The 18643-nt window shown below is 48.6% G+C and overlaps 2 protein-coding genes across 2 annotated transcripts in view; both read left to right on the top strand.

Annotated features, from left to right (window-relative positions):
• Nucleotides 1-470: 470 nt before the first annotated feature.
• Nucleotides 471-4779, top strand: LOC135813938 (uncharacterized). Its single transcript, XM_065326980.1, has 3 exons — nt 471-860; nt 954-974; nt 4322-4779. The coding sequence occupies exons 1-3, from the start codon at nt 593-595 to the stop codon at nt 4480-4482; spliced, it is 450 nt and encodes a 149-aa protein (XP_065183052.1). The 5' UTR covers nt 471-592; the 3' UTR covers nt 4483-4779.
• Nucleotides 4780-5561: 782 nt separating this feature from the next.
• Nucleotides 5562-18643, top strand: part of LOC135813937 (prolyl endopeptidase FAP-like) — an 18666-nt gene continuing 5584 nt past the window's right edge. The window contains exons 1-9 of the mRNA XM_065326979.1: nt 5562-6121; nt 7648-7848; nt 9266-9545; nt 10173-10278; nt 10796-10989; nt 11555-12023; nt 15839-16020; nt 16917-17111; nt 18302-18397. Coding sequence (XP_065183051.1) covers nt 5814-6121; nt 7648-7848; nt 9266-9545; nt 10173-10278; nt 10796-10989; nt 11555-12023; nt 15839-16020; nt 16917-17111; nt 18302-18397 — 2031 coding nt within the window. The 5' untranslated portion in view covers nt 5562-5813. The remainder of the gene's footprint in view (nt 6122-7647; nt 7849-9265; nt 9546-10172; nt 10279-10795; nt 10990-11554; nt 12024-15838; nt 16021-16916; nt 17112-18301; nt 18398-18643) is intronic.

The raw sequence follows: 18643 nt of genomic DNA, 5'->3' as shown, positions 1-18643 counted from the left end.
ATTCCTTCGATTATGATAATATAACTGGGCCAGGAACCCGTTTGAACATTACTTGCGAAGTAAAAATTTTACGTAGATACTGACATACTGTACTTTAGACGTGTAGTCTACTGAGTCTGTATTCACTCAGCTGATCAGGTGGAGGGGCGGGGCCGCGGGGATATCAGCGCTCAGGTAAACCGCTACTAAACGGCGCGGCGCGGCACGTAGACTACTCATCTCGCGCGGGGTGCGCGGCCGCAGCGTCTTTGTGCTTGGCAGACCGACCGCGACCGGGCTTGTGCCGGTTGTGGAGTTGGACTGCATGTACGTAGTCGTTACGTACACGAGCGCTTCGAGCGTAGTCTGTGCAGCTGGTGCATGAACTGAGCATGCTGAGCGTTGGTACAAGTACATGGTGTAGTATATATAGACCTACCTGGTAGACTCTACTCGTAGATCTACAATGTAGATATCTTCGAGTCTGCATGCCGCTGATCTGCTGCTGTGCATAAAATTTTGCGTTGGGTTGCTGTTGCTAGCTGTGGCCAGTGTAGGAATTAGTTTCTTGTTGTAGCTGGTCGAGGATTCCTCCTCCAGTTCAAGTAGAACCATGGTGGCGGAAAACTTTGAGCCTCTGAACAAGTATTGGGGAAACCCGAATAAGCCGCGATGGATACATCACCCCATTGCAAAGCGCTGTCTGTTTATGTTCGACATCCGAAGGAATAATGTTTCGTTGACGAGGTCACCAAAGACCATCCGTGACGTTGCGAGAGGTCTTCTCCCTCTTCTCTGGCACTATAACTTCCCAATGCGCTACACCGGGGTCGGCATGGTGGGAATCACCTACTTTCTGTATACCTTGAAAGCCAAGAACGGTAAGAAGAATATTGAAATTTCTCAGATCCTGACAACTGTTTCTCAACATTTCTGTGTCATTTTTGTTTGATTTTGTTGCTTATTGCTGACAGACGAGGACTTCGCCAGATCATGTAAGTGATATGTTACACTGGATGTATAGTTTTATTATCAGACCAAGAGTACACGACCGTACTGTCACTGTATCTAATCTGATTCGTTTCCACATGCCCTGATAATCACTATTTTACCAGAGCCAGTTCAGTTCACCTGTACAAATGAAACTGAGTGAATGCAACCACCATACATGTACGATGCCAGAAAACTAATGTTCCGACCAAAATAGGCTGATAGAAGAAGCGGAGTACATGTACATGTAGGTTTTGCATCTGCACCGTGCACCGGTGTCACCTTTGCCATGCAGTGGAGTTTGTACAGGATGACGAACAATACAAGAAAACTACTCCTGAATGTGACCGTAGTATTATGGGTGGGCCCCCCCCCCCCCCCGTGTTTGTGACTGGGGAATGTGAGATTGAACTGTGACTGCGGTTCCATGACCACGAGTGCAATGTGCCAGTATAGTGCTGACAAATGAAATTTGCCCCCTTGACTGCTGTGCAAGGATTAAAATGCGCAAAATCCAGCTCGCCAAGTCTGATATTCCGCATTGCACACCATACTGTACTTGGGAACCCTGATGTAGTTCTGCACCCCTGCCGAGAACCAGCTGGGAAGCCACACAGCGTGGGGGGGGGGGGGGGGGTCCAACGGCACCATGCGGTATGCACACTGGAAATCAATTGCTTTCTGTTTTGGCAGATGGGTTTGTACTGAAACATTCCTAGATGTTCAATCCTTTACCAGTGCATGTAGTAGTACATGGCACCTATTTTCGATCTGCGCTAGAAAGATCAATTACTATTCATTCATAGACAAAGTGCTCGACTATTATTTTATTATTGTACAAAAATTGTTCAGTTGACGAAGTGCCCTTGCTATTTAGAGCTAGCATAGTCTGGGTCATGAGCAATAGTGTGGCTGGTTGTCTGGGTTTATCACATCCGATGTAGTGAAAACAGTCCCACCATTAGAGGTCCATACCAAGACTTGGCGACTGTTGCATTGCTTTTCGACCTGTGCACCCACAGAGAAAGTGATCGACTTTGGACATATGACAAAAGTATTCAGCAGCCATTCTGTTCACGGGTGTTATCCTGCATAGCCAGTGTTCTAAAAGACGTGAAGCTCAAGTCCAAAGGCCCTTGTACATGTACCTGTTCTTCGTAGTTCCAGCAGTGAAGTGTGTAGCACAATGGATGTCAGATCACACTCTACTCAACCCATTGAACTGCACTATAGTTTCACGGCACGTGTAGAAGGCCTTCGCACTAGATCATACTTCAAAGTATATTTGCCGAAAAATGACGCATAATGATAAAGCCGTTGGGGATGAGCCTATGGCAAGGTGATAAGAGTTGCGTTCTATTGGTTATGGACTCTTGCTACCATTTCCCACTATGCGCATAAGAGGGTAAATTCTCTAAAATTCACTGTGCGCAATGTCATGAACTGTTTATGCTCTCGTATTTTCGTTTGGGATAATTTCATGGCAGCGTTTCACAATGCACCCATCCTCTCCTCGCTTTGGTCAACTTGGTGTAAAACGCGATGCTCTGCTCTACGTGGACCACGGAGAAATCACGTAGAGAACAGGTGCCCGGGCTAGAGTCTACAGCTTGGCGTGCTTTGGGTCTAGATTTCTACGCCGATATGAGGTTCTCCTTCATGGCAGCGTTTCACAATGCACCCATCCTCTCCTCGCTTTGGTCAACTTGGTGTAAAAAGCGATGTTCTCCTCTACGTGGAACGCGGAGAAATCACGTAGAGAACAGGTGCCCGGGCTAGAGTCTACAGCTTGGCGTGCTTTGGGTCTACATTTCTACGCCGATATGAGGTTCTCTACATGCGGCACATGCAAAGAAAATGAGTACAGATCTTGGTGCGAATTGGGCTTGAAAGTGATGACGTCAAAACGGCCAGGGAGTAGTAAGTTGACATCAGATTTCTATTTTTGGATCCACTAAGGTGTGACTTTGCTATTGCCTAAGTATGTGGGTGCATAGCAACCCACTCATGTCGCATGCAGGTGTGACTTTTATTTCGCCACCAGCTGTAACCCCGCCCCCAGTAGCCAAATCAGTCAGTTTCACTGGCTACATCACCATGCTGTGGGTAAGACCGCTTGAAATGTGCTTGGATCCATACAAAAACTGGATCCCAGTGGATCCAGTTTTTGAATTTTTGAAATTGTTACTATGCTGTGACGTAGCACTTTCAAGCCCTATTGTTCAGATTACCAAGAAAGTTGCCGAATTTGGAGCCGGAAATTCCCAGTACACGTTCCTCATGGTTTTTTCCGTGAATGTAAAGCAGAACAGGTTTCTTATATGTTCGGCAAGAGTTCGTAACGTGTGCAGTTCCTGGAAAATCACCTCCCGTAGCGAAGTTTCTTTTTTGTTTAGGTCATAATGACTCTCACCTTTGCTAATCTCGCACGATGCACATGGTCATCTTGCCGTATCACGAAGGTTTTCTGCTGCACATTGCTGCTTGTACGAAAGGTTTAAAAAAAAAAGGACGCAAATATCCTGTTAGCACCCTAGAGATACGGTGATTTAGCGTTGAACCTACTGTGTGACACGTTTTCTATGATTCCTGATGACCTAAACAAACAAGAACTTTGCTGTGGGATCGGTTTCATGCGGCATAGATGCGGAGCTGCGCACTCTGGTTAATGTACCCTTGGTTGCGGAAACGCGAAGAGTGTTCCCGGAATTCTTCGCGTCCCGTTCTCGTAACGTAGGGCAGAACATAGTTATTGATTGGTCAATTTACCCATGTTAGCACTGTATGCGGGTGTGGGTGGGTGGATGGGTTGATGGGTGCATGTATACGCATAGTTTAAAAACAACTCTTTTCTGCACATGCTCAGCTGACTGTATTGTCTTCTCTTGCTCCATGGTGTCATGGCTACTCACCATTACCGTAAAGTCGCGGATAAAAGCCGGGTTTGCATACAAGCACATCGCGGATAGAAGCCTGAAAATCAAACGGGTCAAATGTATATAAGCCTGTCGCGCTTAGAAGCCTGGCTTCTATGCAAGCACAGATCGGGTAGGTCAAGAGTGCATGCGCTATGTACGGTGCATAGTAAAACTGCCGCCATACCGGTAGTCAGTGGTAGATCTACGCGCGTAGAAGCGTGCATACAAGCTTGGCAAAAAATATCAGTGGTGCATATAAGCATGGTTTGCATACAAGCCTGGTTTGCATTAAACTTAAAACCTGATGCAGAAAGCGGCTTATATCAATATATGCTTAGAAGCCCGGCTTTTATCCGCGACTTTACGGTATCTCGAGTGAATACTGTACTTGACCTCTTTGCCGCTTTCTATGTATATCCGTCTGTGTCCTTCAGGCAAGGGTGTTGCTCATCCCAACAATAGGTTCTTCATCGAGTCGTACGACAAGGGCCAGAAGGTTATCCGCAGAGACCGCAAGATGGAGGAGACCCGCATCAAGATGGAGGCCTACAACAAGGCAAAGGCAGAGAAGGCTGCTGCAGCGGCCTCGGCCTAAGCTGGATTTTGCAGCGGCAGCTTAGTCTTCGTCGTGTGCATGCGTGTTCGTCCTGTTAGGGTGTGTAGTGTGTCGCGCTTCTTTGCTTCCATATTTTTTATTATTGCGATTTGCTGACATGCTTGTCAAGATGCCCAAGCTGTCCCTTGCAGCTGTGGTTTAGTGTGTGTGTATAATATTGCTTCTCCCTGTGTATATTTATGCCAAAGCCAAAGGAGCTGTCTTGTGAGATGGGTCATTTAATTGCATACTTCCTTCTTCGAATTCCTTGTGTACATTTAGTGTGCACACACGCTATGAGTCGTTTTTGACTTTGTGACTTGTGTGAGTGAGTGAGAGAGAGAGAGAGAGAGAGAGAGAGAGAGAGAGAGAGAGAGAGAGAGAGAGAGAGAGAGAGAGAGAGAGAGAGAGAGAGAGAGAGAGGAGCGTTCTTCATTGTTCTGAAGTCTTGACTTCGCTGCAAGAGGGAAGGAAATGGAGCCTGGGCATTGTAAGTACGTCAAGTAATTTGTACTGTGATCTGTTAGATACGAATTAGGTCATCTGCTCAATACTACCTGTAACGTTACGTGTAGTGACCAGGGAGAACTGAAGCTCCCTTTCTTACAGGATGCGTCCAACACTGCACAACCAGCTAGCTTGGCAAGTTTCGTTGCTGCCAGTTTGTGCTTTTGCTAAGAAGTACATGTAAAGCCATCGACCTGCGTACTCGATGATAATGCAAGAGCCTCTATATTAATTAACAATGATATTATAAGTTAGAATAATTCAACATGCACTCCACACAACGACGGATCACGATTGGTATTTTTTGGAGGGGTTTCATGTGCCCGAAATTTATAATTATTATTCATTCGAATCAAATTTTGAAACATCTGAGCTGATGAGAGCAAAGTGATACGAGTATCACTGTACTGTTCCAAGGCCAAGGGCAAGGCAATGATCAGGGAACAAGAGAATAGTGATATTTTGTGCATATCGCGATATCGCTTGTGTGACGTAACGTCGTCGTTACGTACATATACATGCACGTGCTCCGTGCATGCATGTTGATATCACACGTACGTCCACAAAACATTTACTTGCCTGAAAAGTGAAAATGTCAACTGAAGTCTGAAACAGTGAAAGAAACAGCTGCAATCATTCATGGTCCTTCCGCTGAGTCTGTCCTCCACCATGTAGACCTACCAGTAGATCTACAACAAGTACAATCTTCCCGTTGTATGGTCGAAATCACAATCAGCGGCTACTGCATGTGTGCGTGTGGATAACATTTAGCACAAGGCTACGAAGTTACGAGCTCTCGTCCCGGACACTGCTGATCGCTGGCCATGGCGGCACAGACTCAGAGCACCAGTGCTGAGTATGAGAAGGTGAAGAGTACGAGTGCTCTGGAAGACGACGCACACCACGATGACAAATTTACAAGCAGCGAGGGAGATCGCCTATTGGCGGTGGAGGCTGATGCAGTACGTACGAAGCGCAGAAGAGGCGTGTGTACTGTTTTTCTAGTGGTCATGGCACTGGCTGCAGCGGTCGGCGTTGGTGCGTATTTCCTGACCAAAGCGACGACTAACAACAAACCCAATAAATCTCCTCTCTTTTTTGAAGATGTCTTCAGTCCTAGCTTTACTCCACGGTAAGTGCATGGCTAACCATTGTTCCCCCTTTTTAGCGTTCAATGTCACTATAAAAGTATAATTATGGCGTTGAAAAGGGTCATTTATATTTGGGGAATCACTTGTTTACAATTGCAATAATGACATTTTGGCTCACTTTGCACAATGTGCAATACGGCTCTGGAATTTCCCCCACACAAATCCACCAAACCTGAGTGAAAGGTTGTGATATTGCGGCATAGTGTCTGTGATAGTGAATGTATTTCGTGAGCGCCTCTGTCCCGCAGGCGTCCCATGACGGGCCGATTGGTTCACAGCCTGCCCTGGACTGCCAGATAATTTGGCCAGTTTTGCAGTGTCAAACAGTGCCACACGCTGTGGACAAATGTCGATCCGGCATGTCGAGTCCAGATCACGGCTGGGAGCTGCATTGAATGTAGCCTGGTACAGAGACATTCTGATGCATTGCTGGTATAGGTACACGTCTGATCCCTTGGACTTGGGCGAGGCAGTGTGCCGCAAGGTTGTGTGTGTGTGTGTGTTAGTGTGTGTGTGTGTGTGTGTGTGTGTGTGTGTGTGTGTGTGTGTGTGTGTGTGTGTGTGTGTGTGTGTGTGTGTGTGTGTGTGTGTGTGTGTGTGTGTGGTGCAGTGGTATGTGCAGCGATTTCCAATCGATCGGTTGCGGGTTCGATTCCCGACGATTATGGTCACACACGTCTTTCTTCTCTTTCTCAGATTCTTCCTGACTTTTCTTTCATTCTCCTGGGTGGTTACCAACAGCCAGTGCATGCCGGAGTATGTGGTGTGATGTGTGTGTGGGAAAAATTAAAAAAAAAGACCAAAAAGTAGGGATTCACTGGCCAGAAAAAGCCACTTCATAGCTGTGTGGTGTAGACCAGGCTGAATAGTGGCGGTCAATTCTTCAGCCTTGCAAGCTGTTGAATGGTGCAATCCCAGCACAAGCTGCTATGGCTTCTGCTGCAGCATCGCTATCATCGATGGGCGTCCAATGGTCCAATGGTGTGTGTGTGTGTGTGTGTGTGTGTGTGTGTGTGTGTGTGTGTGTGTGTGTGTGTGTGTGTGTGTGTGTGTGTGTGCATGTGGAAAGGTCTGCCGTCGTCCCGGGGATCTCAAGCGCTACACTCCGTACTACAAAGCTAGCAGATAGTCCCTTCGCTATCATTGCCATCAAGACTTTCTTAGGGTTCCCTGTAAGAAGGCGATGACGCCTGTTGGGAATTCCCTAGTAAAATAAGAATAAAAATAAATAAAATCGGCAATGGGCACGTTCAAGGTGTATGTGTGTTAGTGTGTGTGTGTGTGTGTGTGTGTGTGTGTGTGTGTGTGTGTGTGTGTGTGTGTGTGTGTGTGTGTGTGTTAGTGTGCATGTGTGTGTGTGTGTGTGTTAGTGTGTGTGCGTGTGTGTGTGTGTGTGTGTGTGTGTTAATGTTAGTGTGTGTGCGTGCATGCGTGTGTGTGCACAGTGCATAGTGCATACATCCAGGTCTAATCTGTCAGGTTTTGCTCTACTTGTTGCCGTGTACAGGTCATTCTCTGCAGCATGGATGCCTAATAGTCCCAGACTGGTGTACCTTGTCAAGAACGAATCCGCAGTGGTCATTACGACCATTCAAGTCGACGGCCAGCTCTCCACCTCCCCTAGAGATTCTGGCAAAGCGTTCTGTGTCCTACCCGAGGAGTTCACCAACCTGTCTGTTGCCACGTTTTGGCTATCCCACGATGAAAGGTGTGTGTTTGCCCACCTCCACCTCCACCTCCACCTCCTCCTGCTGCTGCTGCTGCTGCTGGTGTGCTAGTGCTGCTGACCTTCAGTCAATAGCTCCAGCCTCACTAGCAGAGTTGATAATGATCTTAAAACATGTTGGTTGTGTATGTAGCGGCCTGACTCCCGACCCATGTGGGGGTTTTACGTCGGACCCTAGACAACGGCTACAATGGCCAACCGGACAACAAAGAAGTTGAGGCCAAAGAGAATGTTTTATTTTCTTGCGCATGCTTATTATGTAGCGTGACGTAATAGTCGGGAGTCAGGCCACTGCATGTACTAAAGGAGTTGCTGACTGGATAGGGGGCAATGCACGGGAACATGGATAGGGGGCAATGCACGGGAACATGGATAGGGGGCAATGCACGGGAACATGGATAGGGGGCAATGCACGGGAACATGGATAGGGGGCAATGCACGGGAACATGGATAGGGGGCAATGCACGGGAACATGGATAGGGGGCAATGCACGGGGAACATGGATAGGGGGCAATGCACGGGAACATGGATAGGGGGCAATGCACGGGAACATGGGTAGGGGGCAATGCACGGGAACATTGAAGGACACGTTAGATAAGCTTTACTACCTCACGTCCCCGGCTTTGTCGGCAATCCAACGTGGACAACACAGTGCATGCAGCATATTCATATTATGTATGTGCAGTGGCTGTGCGCAAGGAACTGTGTGTGTGTGTGTGTGTGTGTGTGTGTGTGTGTGTGTGTGTGTGTGTGCGAGTAGTACCAGAAGAGTTGAAAGTGTGACGAGCCTGAAGTTTAACAATTTGCAAACATGTCCCGCTTAGCTGGCACAAAGTTCATTCACCCTGCCAGCACACACCTGTCTTCTATTTCTCCAGCACAGAGGAGACAAAGAATAACATACGTGTAATGTTTCTGGAGCTAACGATGGATTCTGTTAAAACGCTAGACGTTGTGCCCGCGCTGGAGATTCAACTCTTACAGTGGTCACTGTGTGTGCTGGACTTCTAAAACATAGAGTTGTCCTGGCACGTGTGTTGATGCTATCCAGAGTAATTTGCTTATCCAGGCATGTCTCTGAGGGACTGTGCTCTGTGGTATATGTACACATGATGTACATGTATGTGGTGTAGGACGGTTGTATACATGCTTTGCTACATGTCCTTTTCTTCATTGCTCGTGTTGGTTGTCTTCTGCACCATCTACCGTATTTTTGGAAATTAGCGCCGGTCTTTTATTACCGCCTGTCTGAAATAAGCGCCGCATCGTTTCAGGGCTTTTGTGTGGATTTTATCCAAATGGGGTGAAATTTTAGGGCTCGCAAACTACCAAGCGCCCCGGCCAGTATTGCCGAAAATACAGTATTTACTCTGCTCTTTGTGTTTCTTGTTGATTGCAGGTATGTCCTTGTCGCCGTCAACCAAAGTCAAGTGTACCGGCACTCGCGTCTTTCCGAGTACGCCGTCGTGCAGTGTGATCAACACGACGCGCACAACTCTACCCTGCTAGGCTGGCTGCACGACGGTGCCACGCTACGCTATGCCGCCTGGGCCAGAGCTGGCAACGCCTTGTATTTCGTGACGGCCGGCGCCAGTCAGATGTTCACCGTCGGTAGCGTGGACATGCTGGAAAGCAGCACAGCCATCTCCGAGCTTGGTATCGACGGCGAGTTGTTCTACGTACGTACATGTATGCCCGGGAGGGTGTAGTGCATGTTGTTCTGCATCCTACCTAGTATGCTCCGGGCATTAGACAGTAGTCATGTGTGAAGTGTATGTTGTTCGCGTGGTTGCCCGGGTATCGTGCACGCCTGGGTGTGTGCAGTGTGTCTGCCTGGTGATTTGGCTGTGTTGCTACCATGTCCGCTCAAAGTTGATATGATATGACATGAGACATGCGCAGGGCATCGCTTACCAGTATATTCCATTGCATTCCGGTACCTTCCGGTACATTCCAGCAGTGGTACTGTCTAGCTGCAGACTCTACCACCCCACCCCGCCTCCATGAACCCTATTCCGACCAGGTATTAGGCGGGAGTAGCATACACAATGCCAATATAATATTATTGTGCCACCGTAGTGCCGCTTCATAATTATTTAAACAAGTGGCGAGGCGACAACAATTTAAGAAAAGCGCTCATCAAGGCCAGCTGAATCAACATGTCATAACGGCATTGTTGTACATGGAAGAATGTGATGTGTGATGTGGTGGACAAAGAGGAAACATGTGATTACAATATGGCGGAAAGTGCATAATGACCGTGATTCCTTTCTATTGATTATGGTCTACACCGCTACTGTGCACAGGGCATACCGGACTGGCTGTACGAGGAAGAGATATTTTCATCTGATCACTCCATGTGGCCATCACCGGATGATGGGCTTGTTGCATACACTTCTATCAACGAGACAGGTACTGTAGGTTTGCATCATCACGGTACATACTGGTGCTGGTGCTGGTGCTGGTGCTGGTGCTGGTGCTCTCGTGTTGATTTGACCGCTGACTTTTGTGTATATAGGTTTTATGCGATTACATCATCAGTTGAGATGCGTCAGGCGAAGTTGCGGCACAGCGCTGCACTAGCGACTCACACTGCATACATAGAGCCCATAAGCGGTTCCGCTGTATGCTTGTAGCGCCCATAACTTGGCATAAGCGGTTCCGCTGTTACAACACTTGTAGCGCCCATAAGCGGTTCCGCTGTATGCTTGTAGCGCCCATAAGAGGTTCCGCTGTATGCTTGTAGCGCCCATAAGCGGTTCCACTGACTCACCCCCATGAATCATTCGCGTAACTTCCATTGTGTTTTGAGAGTAGGCATGCTGTGGAGTGATTGTGTGGTGATGGTAAGTGCCTGTATGTCGCCAAGGACAATACCAGTACAACGGTATGCTGTGTGATATTGATCTACCTGTGATAATCATCATAGGTGTGAAGTCGTTTGCCTGGACGGTGTTCGGTGACCCGAACGACGGTTATGTCACTCAGACCGCCATCCGCTATCCCAAGGCGGGCAGTCCCAATCCGTCGGTGAAGCTGCATGTTGTGTCAGTGGCGAGTTTGTTCACAAGTGAGCTCCTGGCACCCGAACACTTGCTGAGCGTTGAGCACTACCTAATGCAGGTGAGTTGCCTAACTACCATATTTTCCGGAGTATAAGCCGCACTTTGAACACTCAAAATTCACCCCAAAAGGGGGTGCGGCTTATACTCCGATGATCAAATTAACGGTGATAAATAAGGTAGATGTCTGCATTTCGTGGCGAAAAATGGGGTGGGGGTGGGGTCGGGGGTGAGGGTGGGGGTGGGGGTGGGGGTGGGGTGCGGCTTATACTCCAGAAATACTGTGCTAGTACTACAGTGCTGGCAACTGAAATCCAACCAAGGGGGTCGGATTTCAGCTGCCAGCACTGTAGTAACTTACTTAGTAACTTACTTTGTAGTACTGCCAAGAGACTGAGTACATATATAGAAGCTCCCAAGAGTGTGCAACTCTGCATGTGCAGTCTCTGACTGACAACAAAGACTCACATCACGTGTTCCAAGTTTGTTTTGTGCTACATACAATGATAGTCAGTGCGCGTGCAATCAAAACAGGCATCAGCCTAATAGCAATGGACCCACTCTGTTCGCACTGGAAATGTATGCGCTGCTCACTTACCCCCGTTGGTCTTGTTGTGCATGCTTAGGTTCACTGGCTATCATCATCACTAGTCTGTGCACTGTGGATGGATAGGCTACAACAGAACGCAGTGTTTGCCGTCTACAATATCACGATCGGTGACGTACCGGGTGCACCGTACTCCGCAGCGTTCACTCTCAACATCACCTCACAGACGTGGATTGAAAACTACCCGATGACATCGACCGTCGACGGCGACGCCATCGTTGTTAAAATGCCGCGCCCAGAAGGCCAGCGCTTTGTGCATCTGGCGTTGATTCGCATCCCAGCCAGTGGATCCAGCCTGGAGACGGTGTACTTGACGTCGGGTGACTGGGAGGTAACACAGATCCTGTATGTATCTCGCATGCATGTTGCCTTCGAGTCCACCATCCCTGGCCGCCAGTATCGCCAGGTCTACCGCGTACCGATCGAGCAGACGGACGTTGTTAATCCCGAATGCGTTACGTGCTCGTGCGGCGATCCCAAGTCCTGTGGTGAGTAGCCGTTGCATCTACAAGTACAACTACACATTCAACAAGTGCATGTAAGTGTATGACACACACACACACACACACACACACACACACACACACACGTGCGTGTGTGTGTGACTGCTTATTGGAATACTGGTACATACTGTATATCAGCAGTAACATGACTGGAAAGCAATACGCGGGGTCCTCGAAAACGTACTGTATATCCGATGCAAGGAGAAACGTATGTGATATCCAGGGTACAGGCACTTTGTAGTGAAGTTTCACTGTCCAGTGGAACTCCAATAAGACATACCCCATGAAGAACAGGACAGTGTCCTACCGTTCAAATAGGTACACGGACACTGGTTCGCGCTATCCTGTATAAGCAGAAAATTTCGTCGGTCAATAATTTTGTCGTCAGTTTAATCCGACGAACTGTTGCTCTCCTCGCCACTCCACACAACAACAAAAGACTCGTGCACACTGGGAGAGAGCGTTTTCTCTAACTTGCTTTCAGTAAGGTGACGGGAGAACTGCGCTCCAACAAAACGGACAAGAGATTATATTATGGGGACGTGGAGAAAAGAGGGGAAAAAGTGGGGTGAGGGATACTAAAGAGGTGCCTGTGCAAAGTACAACAAGGCCTGAACAGGACGGGAGACAAAGACGAACGACGGGGAAATACGACGGACACAAGACGACAACCAGACAAATACAACGGAGACAAGACAAGAAAATGTGTATGCAACGGGGACGAGATTAGAAATAATGCATACGGAGGGGACAGAAGACGGTGCAGCGGCATGTACAAAGCATTCCAAGACAGCGCAGCGGCGTGTACCACGGGTCAGCAGCATGTACGACACAGAGACACATACGCAGCCACGTGTACGGCAAAAGAGACACAAGCGCAGCCACATGTACGACAAGAGACACCCGCGCAGCCGCATGTACGACACAGAGCTACAAGCGCGACCACATGTACAACACTATCCCCAACCAAAAAAAGACATCCACTCCTGTGGATGGAAGTGTATATATTAAAAAAAACAGGAGAAGACAGACCGGAGAAGAAGACAGAAAGACCGGGGAAATGAAATGTGAAACAACATAAATAGGCGACAATAAAACACAAAAGAAGTGGGGTCACGACTGTTGAACGCATGACGAGTAGGCCAGGAGGGTTAACACCAGTCGGGAGCCCCGCAAAAGTGTGCATCAATCAAATGGAACCTGCAAGCAACAGATTTTGCAGAGGACCCCGGCTGGCGAGCTGTTCGACCTGTAGTTGTCCCTTTGGATCTTGATTATTTGAACAGCACCAACCTAGTACGCCACCCACCCAACAGTCGAGACAAACAAAATTACACATGCAAGAGAAAAATGCAGCTTACGCGAGATCGTTATAGCAATAAATGTCCACCAAAGGAACAACATCGGATAAGTCCTCCAGGACAGGAGGCGTAGCCGGCCGCGGTGCAGGTGAAGAGGGTGCGGATAGTGCTGACAGTGAATCAGGTGACATGCATGGTGCTGTTTGCTCCTCTGCCCGGCGGACTCTGCGGCGCTGTCTCGAGCGGCAAGACCGACGGCGCACACGGCGAAGCAACGGGAGTGCTGGAGGTGCCGGTGGACAGAGCGGGGGAGGCAACGGAGCAACCGGTAGAGAGCACTCCGACCCCGTCATGGCGAAATAGACAGAAGTCGGGGCCGCGGCGGCGCGATAACTAGAACGAGCAAAAAAAAGTGACAAAAACAACCGAAACAACTGGAGCACGCAGCCTCAAGCAATCACCACCCCTTCCACGGAAGCTGACCCTGTCCTGCCTCTAAGGCGACGTAACCCCCAGGCGACAACACACATGAACGTCTGGGTCGGGGTGTACCAGGCCGGGGCGGGGACGGAGGGGAACCCGGAGGAGACGGGGGCGTACCCGGAGGGGAACCCGGGGGTGAAGGAGGAGGGGTGGGGACCGAACCCGGGGGCTGAACCAGAACGGGAGCCGGAGCCACAGGGTGGGGTGCACCAAACGGGGCGGGCAAAAACATGGCTGGACCCCCATCGATGGCATCGCCGTAATTTCAGGCGGAGACACTCCCTGCTGTACCCCTGGGGGAACCACTACCTTACCATGGACAGCCCGTAACCGATCGGTGTGCACTGTTAAATGCTTAGCATGGCGGGCCGAAGGAGGGGGTCCCACCCGTACAATGGAACACACCACTCCCTTAATTACTTCTTCCTGCCATGGCCCAGTCCAGGGGCGAAATAGCTTAGGGCTGGCACCCGGGGGCGGAACTGCATGGAGCCAGACATAGTCACCTGGTTGAAAACTGGGGGATTTCACCTGCCTATCATAAGTAGATTTAGCCACCCGATGTGCCGCTCCCAGGCGATCCCGGACTACACCAAACGCCCTAGCCAAAGATGACCGCAAATTTGTGATATATGCGGGCAGAGGAGTAACTTGAGGGACCCCCGGGGCAGGGAGAAAAAGATCAAGGGGTAAACGGGCCTCCCTCCCAAATAGCACAAAATGAGGGGTGAATCCCGTAGCACGGTGGACGCCCGTATTGTAAGCAAATTGTACCAGAGGAAGGTGGCGGTCCCAGGATGTTTGGTCGTCCGCGACATAGGCCCGGAGGGCCACCTGAATCGTGCGGTTTGCCCTCTCGACAAGACCATCTGACTGTGGCCGGTAAGGGGTGGTGCGGGACTTACAAACCCCCAACAATTTACATAAAGAGGAGATGAGGCGGCTCTCAAAATTAGGGCCCTGGTCCGAATGTAATTGGCAGGGGACTCCAAACTTCAAAAATACCCGGTCAACCAAACGGTCTGCTACGGTCTCGGCCTTCATATCCGGGAGGGGAATAATTTCTACCCACTTAGAAAAATAGTCTGCTACCACTAACACAATCAGTCGGTAGAGCATGAGACTCTTAATCTCAGGGTCGTGGGTTCGAGCCCCACGTTGGGCGCCAAATGTCGTCAGTTTAATCCGACGAACTGTTGCTCTCCTCGCCACTCCACACAACAACAAAAGACTCGTGCACACTGGGAGATAGCGTTTTCTCTAACTTGCTTTCAGTAAGGTGACGGGAGAACTGCGCTCCAACAAAACGGACAAGAGAATATATTATGGGGACGTGGAGAAAAGAGGGGAAAAAGTGGGGTGAGGGATACTGAAGAGGTGCCTGTGCAAAGTACAACAAGGCCTGAACAGGACGGGAGACAAAGACGAACGACGGGGAAATACGACGGACACAAGACGGCAACCAGACAAATACAACGGAGACAAGACAAGAAAATGTGTATGCAACGAGTACGAGATTAGAAATAATGCATACGGAGGGGACAGAAGACGGTGCAGCGGCATGTACAAAGCATTCCAAGACAGCGCAGCGGCGTGTACCACGGGTCAGCAGCATGTACGACACAGAGACACATACGCAGCCACGTGTACGACAAAAGAGACACAAGCGCAGCCACATGTACGACAAGAGACACCCGCGCAGCCGCATGTACGACACAGAGCTACAAGCGCGACCACATGTACAACAATTTCGTCCAACTCTAAAGAATGGGAGTTCGTCCGGTTGTAAATTTCGTCCATGGATCATAAGAGTGTATTGAAAAGCTGAACAAATGATATTCGTCAGGCATTTAATTTAGTCCAAAAGCTCCTTGGACGAAAAAGACGAAATTAAATTCCAGACGAATATTTCTGCTTGTACAGTATCACGAACTTCGCTATAGGGGAGTTTGGTGTAAGTGTTGCGACTGTATGTGTTTATGAAAAATGTACCTGTGTGGTTACTATTATTTTCAGGTTACAACTCCTTCTCGTTCAACCCTGGTCAGCAGTATGTACTACAGCATTGTCACGGACCAGGGGTACCACAGACATTACTCTCAAACATACAGACGAATGGCACTGCTGTCGTCAAAGCCATCATGGAAGACAACCAAGCCCTGCTCAATGCTACAAAGGAATACTTCATCCCAGAGCCGGTAAGACAGATGCTGCTTTGTGTACGGCTATATGGGATGGGACTTCGTTCTGATGGTCGGTGAAATCCGGTCGTGTGAGTCCAGTTTTAATACGCCAGTTCACATCCCAGTGTTTGCAGGTCTACAAGTGTTGGGCTGCGTAGGGCTGCGTAGGGCTGTGTAGGGCTGTGTAGGGCTGCGTATCACCTGCCGCCGTGCCATTCACTCGCTTGATTGGATTTCATTGAGCAGCACTGTACATGGTACTTTCTTTTTGAAGTATACATACCTGTTGACCAATGAAGTATACATACCTGTTGACCAATGAAGTATACATACCTGTTGACCAATGAAGTATACATACCTGTTGACCAATGAAGTATACATACCTGTTGACCAATGATCTACTTCTGGCTAGATGAACTCTGGGGTTATCTATCGGGCTAGTGAAGCATATGCCAGATCCACTCTGATTTAGCCACACATACTAGTAGCAAGTATTACCTTCACTGGGGCTCGGGGTAAATGCAGTTGGATCCTGGGACAGATACCGGTACCTTGGTGCCGTCAGTCCTTTTCCTGCTTTGCCTTGTTCTTTTACTTGCTGCCGTGTGGTGAGCCCATGAGTTAGGTCATATTTTTCAAGTCCACCGGTAGGTTGCGGATTTGGGGGTTGTCAGCGTTGGGTAGTTTGATAGCCACAAGTTTCTGGCAGCGGGCAAGTACAGGTGTGTGCGTGTGTGTGTGTGTATATGTGTGTGTGTGTGTGTGTGTGTGTGTGTGTGTGTGTGTGTGTGTGTGTGTGTGTGTGTGTGTGTGCGTGTGTGTGCGTGTGTGTGCGTGTGTGTGCGTGTGTGCGTGTGTGTGTGTGTGTGGTGTGTATGTGCACTTGTACTTGCGTGCCTGCCTATGTGTAGGAGTTCCTGACCATTGAAGCAGGCGGAGTTAAAATGCCGGCAATGAGATTGAAGCCCAGCGACGGCAGCTCCAAATACCCGACATTGTTCTACGCCTACAACGGTCCCCTGTCGTACAGTGTGGCTGCATCCTATACACTGTCGGGAACTCGAGGTCGCTGGCACGCAGAGCTCATAGGACAGTATGGTTTCCAGGTAAGGCGAGTGTTCCTTCTGCTGCTGGCGAATGGGTTGATTGGTATTGCCTGATTTTCTCAAGTGCATGTATTATGTACACATCGGGCGCTGTACTAATTTAAGCTGTGTTCACAAGTGGTGCGTGTACACGGTACATTTGCCACCCATGCGTGTCTAGACATAGCCATGTGTTCAAGCCTTCAGAAAAAGCGGCAATTCGCGTCGTATATTAGGTCGTGCGACACCTTCAAGTACTAATTTTTCGACCCTGCTAGTCAAAGTAATTGGCATGTTCGCCTGTACATGCCTAAGGGAGCATCTCATAAGTTCGCATTATTTTGCAAACGTAACGCATTTCGAATAGACTTTACCCCCCTACCTCCCCCCTCTATTCGAAAGTCTTTTCGCACATTTTCTGTGTTTATCTACTGTACACGTCCGTGCCCCATACTATGGTATGCTTATGTACATGATTGTACAGTCATGTACATGTACATGTACATGGATATGAATGTTTTGCTAGAGCGGTCGTGAATGGCATACAGACTCAGTAGTACTGCATTTACTGAGTACAAGTACAATCAATGACAGGTACACGCACATAAACATAGTTCCTCCACAACAACTGTACTGCTGTAAACCTGTAAACGCTGGCCAGGTACATGGTTTGATAAGGCTGGATTGACATTTGACACCTCTGAGTAGCCTGCATGCATGCAGTGCAAGGGTTAGCTGATCTGCAAACACAGGTAGATCTCCACCTGTAAACACACTCATTTGCTGCAGGGATCTAGCACGGTAGTAGATTGTACAGTTCCAGAAAATGTGCGAACAGTCATTTTTCTATTCGAAAAGGGCGCTACCCCCCTACCCCCGTTTCGAAATGCGTTACGTTTAGAAACAAAATGCGAACTTATGAGATGGACCCTAATACGCGATGAAAAATAAAACATGTTGAAATTACCATTTCTGCATGTTCGTATGCAGGACTTGCCAAACGCCAGCAAAATACGCACACATGTGTGGCTTGGTGCGTTCACGCGCCAGTTGTTAGCACAGGTTTAGCGGTGAACAGTGGACGGTTTTAAACGATCTTTGCTTTTGCATGGTGCGTGTGTGAGCGTGCGTGCATGTGTTTGTGTTTCTGATTTGTGTACCTATGTGCTTGTGTGTCTGTGTGTGTGTGTGTGTGTGTGTGTGTTTTAAAGATTATAATCGTTGATGGCCGTGGTACTGGGTATTTGGGAGATGTATACGGCAAAGCTCAATATCGACGGCTTGGCGTGGTGGAAACAGAGGATCAGGTATGTGTGTTTCATGTCTACAGTCATAGAGTAATAATATTATTACTTGTAGAAGGACGTGTGTTATGTCTGTTATATTTCCAATGAATGTTATAGCTGCACTTCCACTGCTCCTGTACTTGTTCACGTACATGTAAGTTACCGGAACACATTTAGGCAGAGCTGCTCAGAGACATGTCTTGTTAAACTCATTTGTCCGGATAATGATATCCACATTCATTGATTGTATGCATGCAGTCTTACAAG

Source organism: Sycon ciliatum, chromosome 4, assembly GCF_964019385.1.
Source record: "Sycon ciliatum chromosome 4, ocSycCili1.1, whole genome shotgun sequence".
Taxonomy (NCBI): Eukaryota; Metazoa; Porifera; class Calcarea; order Leucosolenida; family Sycettidae; genus Sycon; species Sycon ciliatum.
Note: the sequence above shows the minus strand (reverse complement) of the source record. Positions and strands in the feature narration are given on the sequence as shown.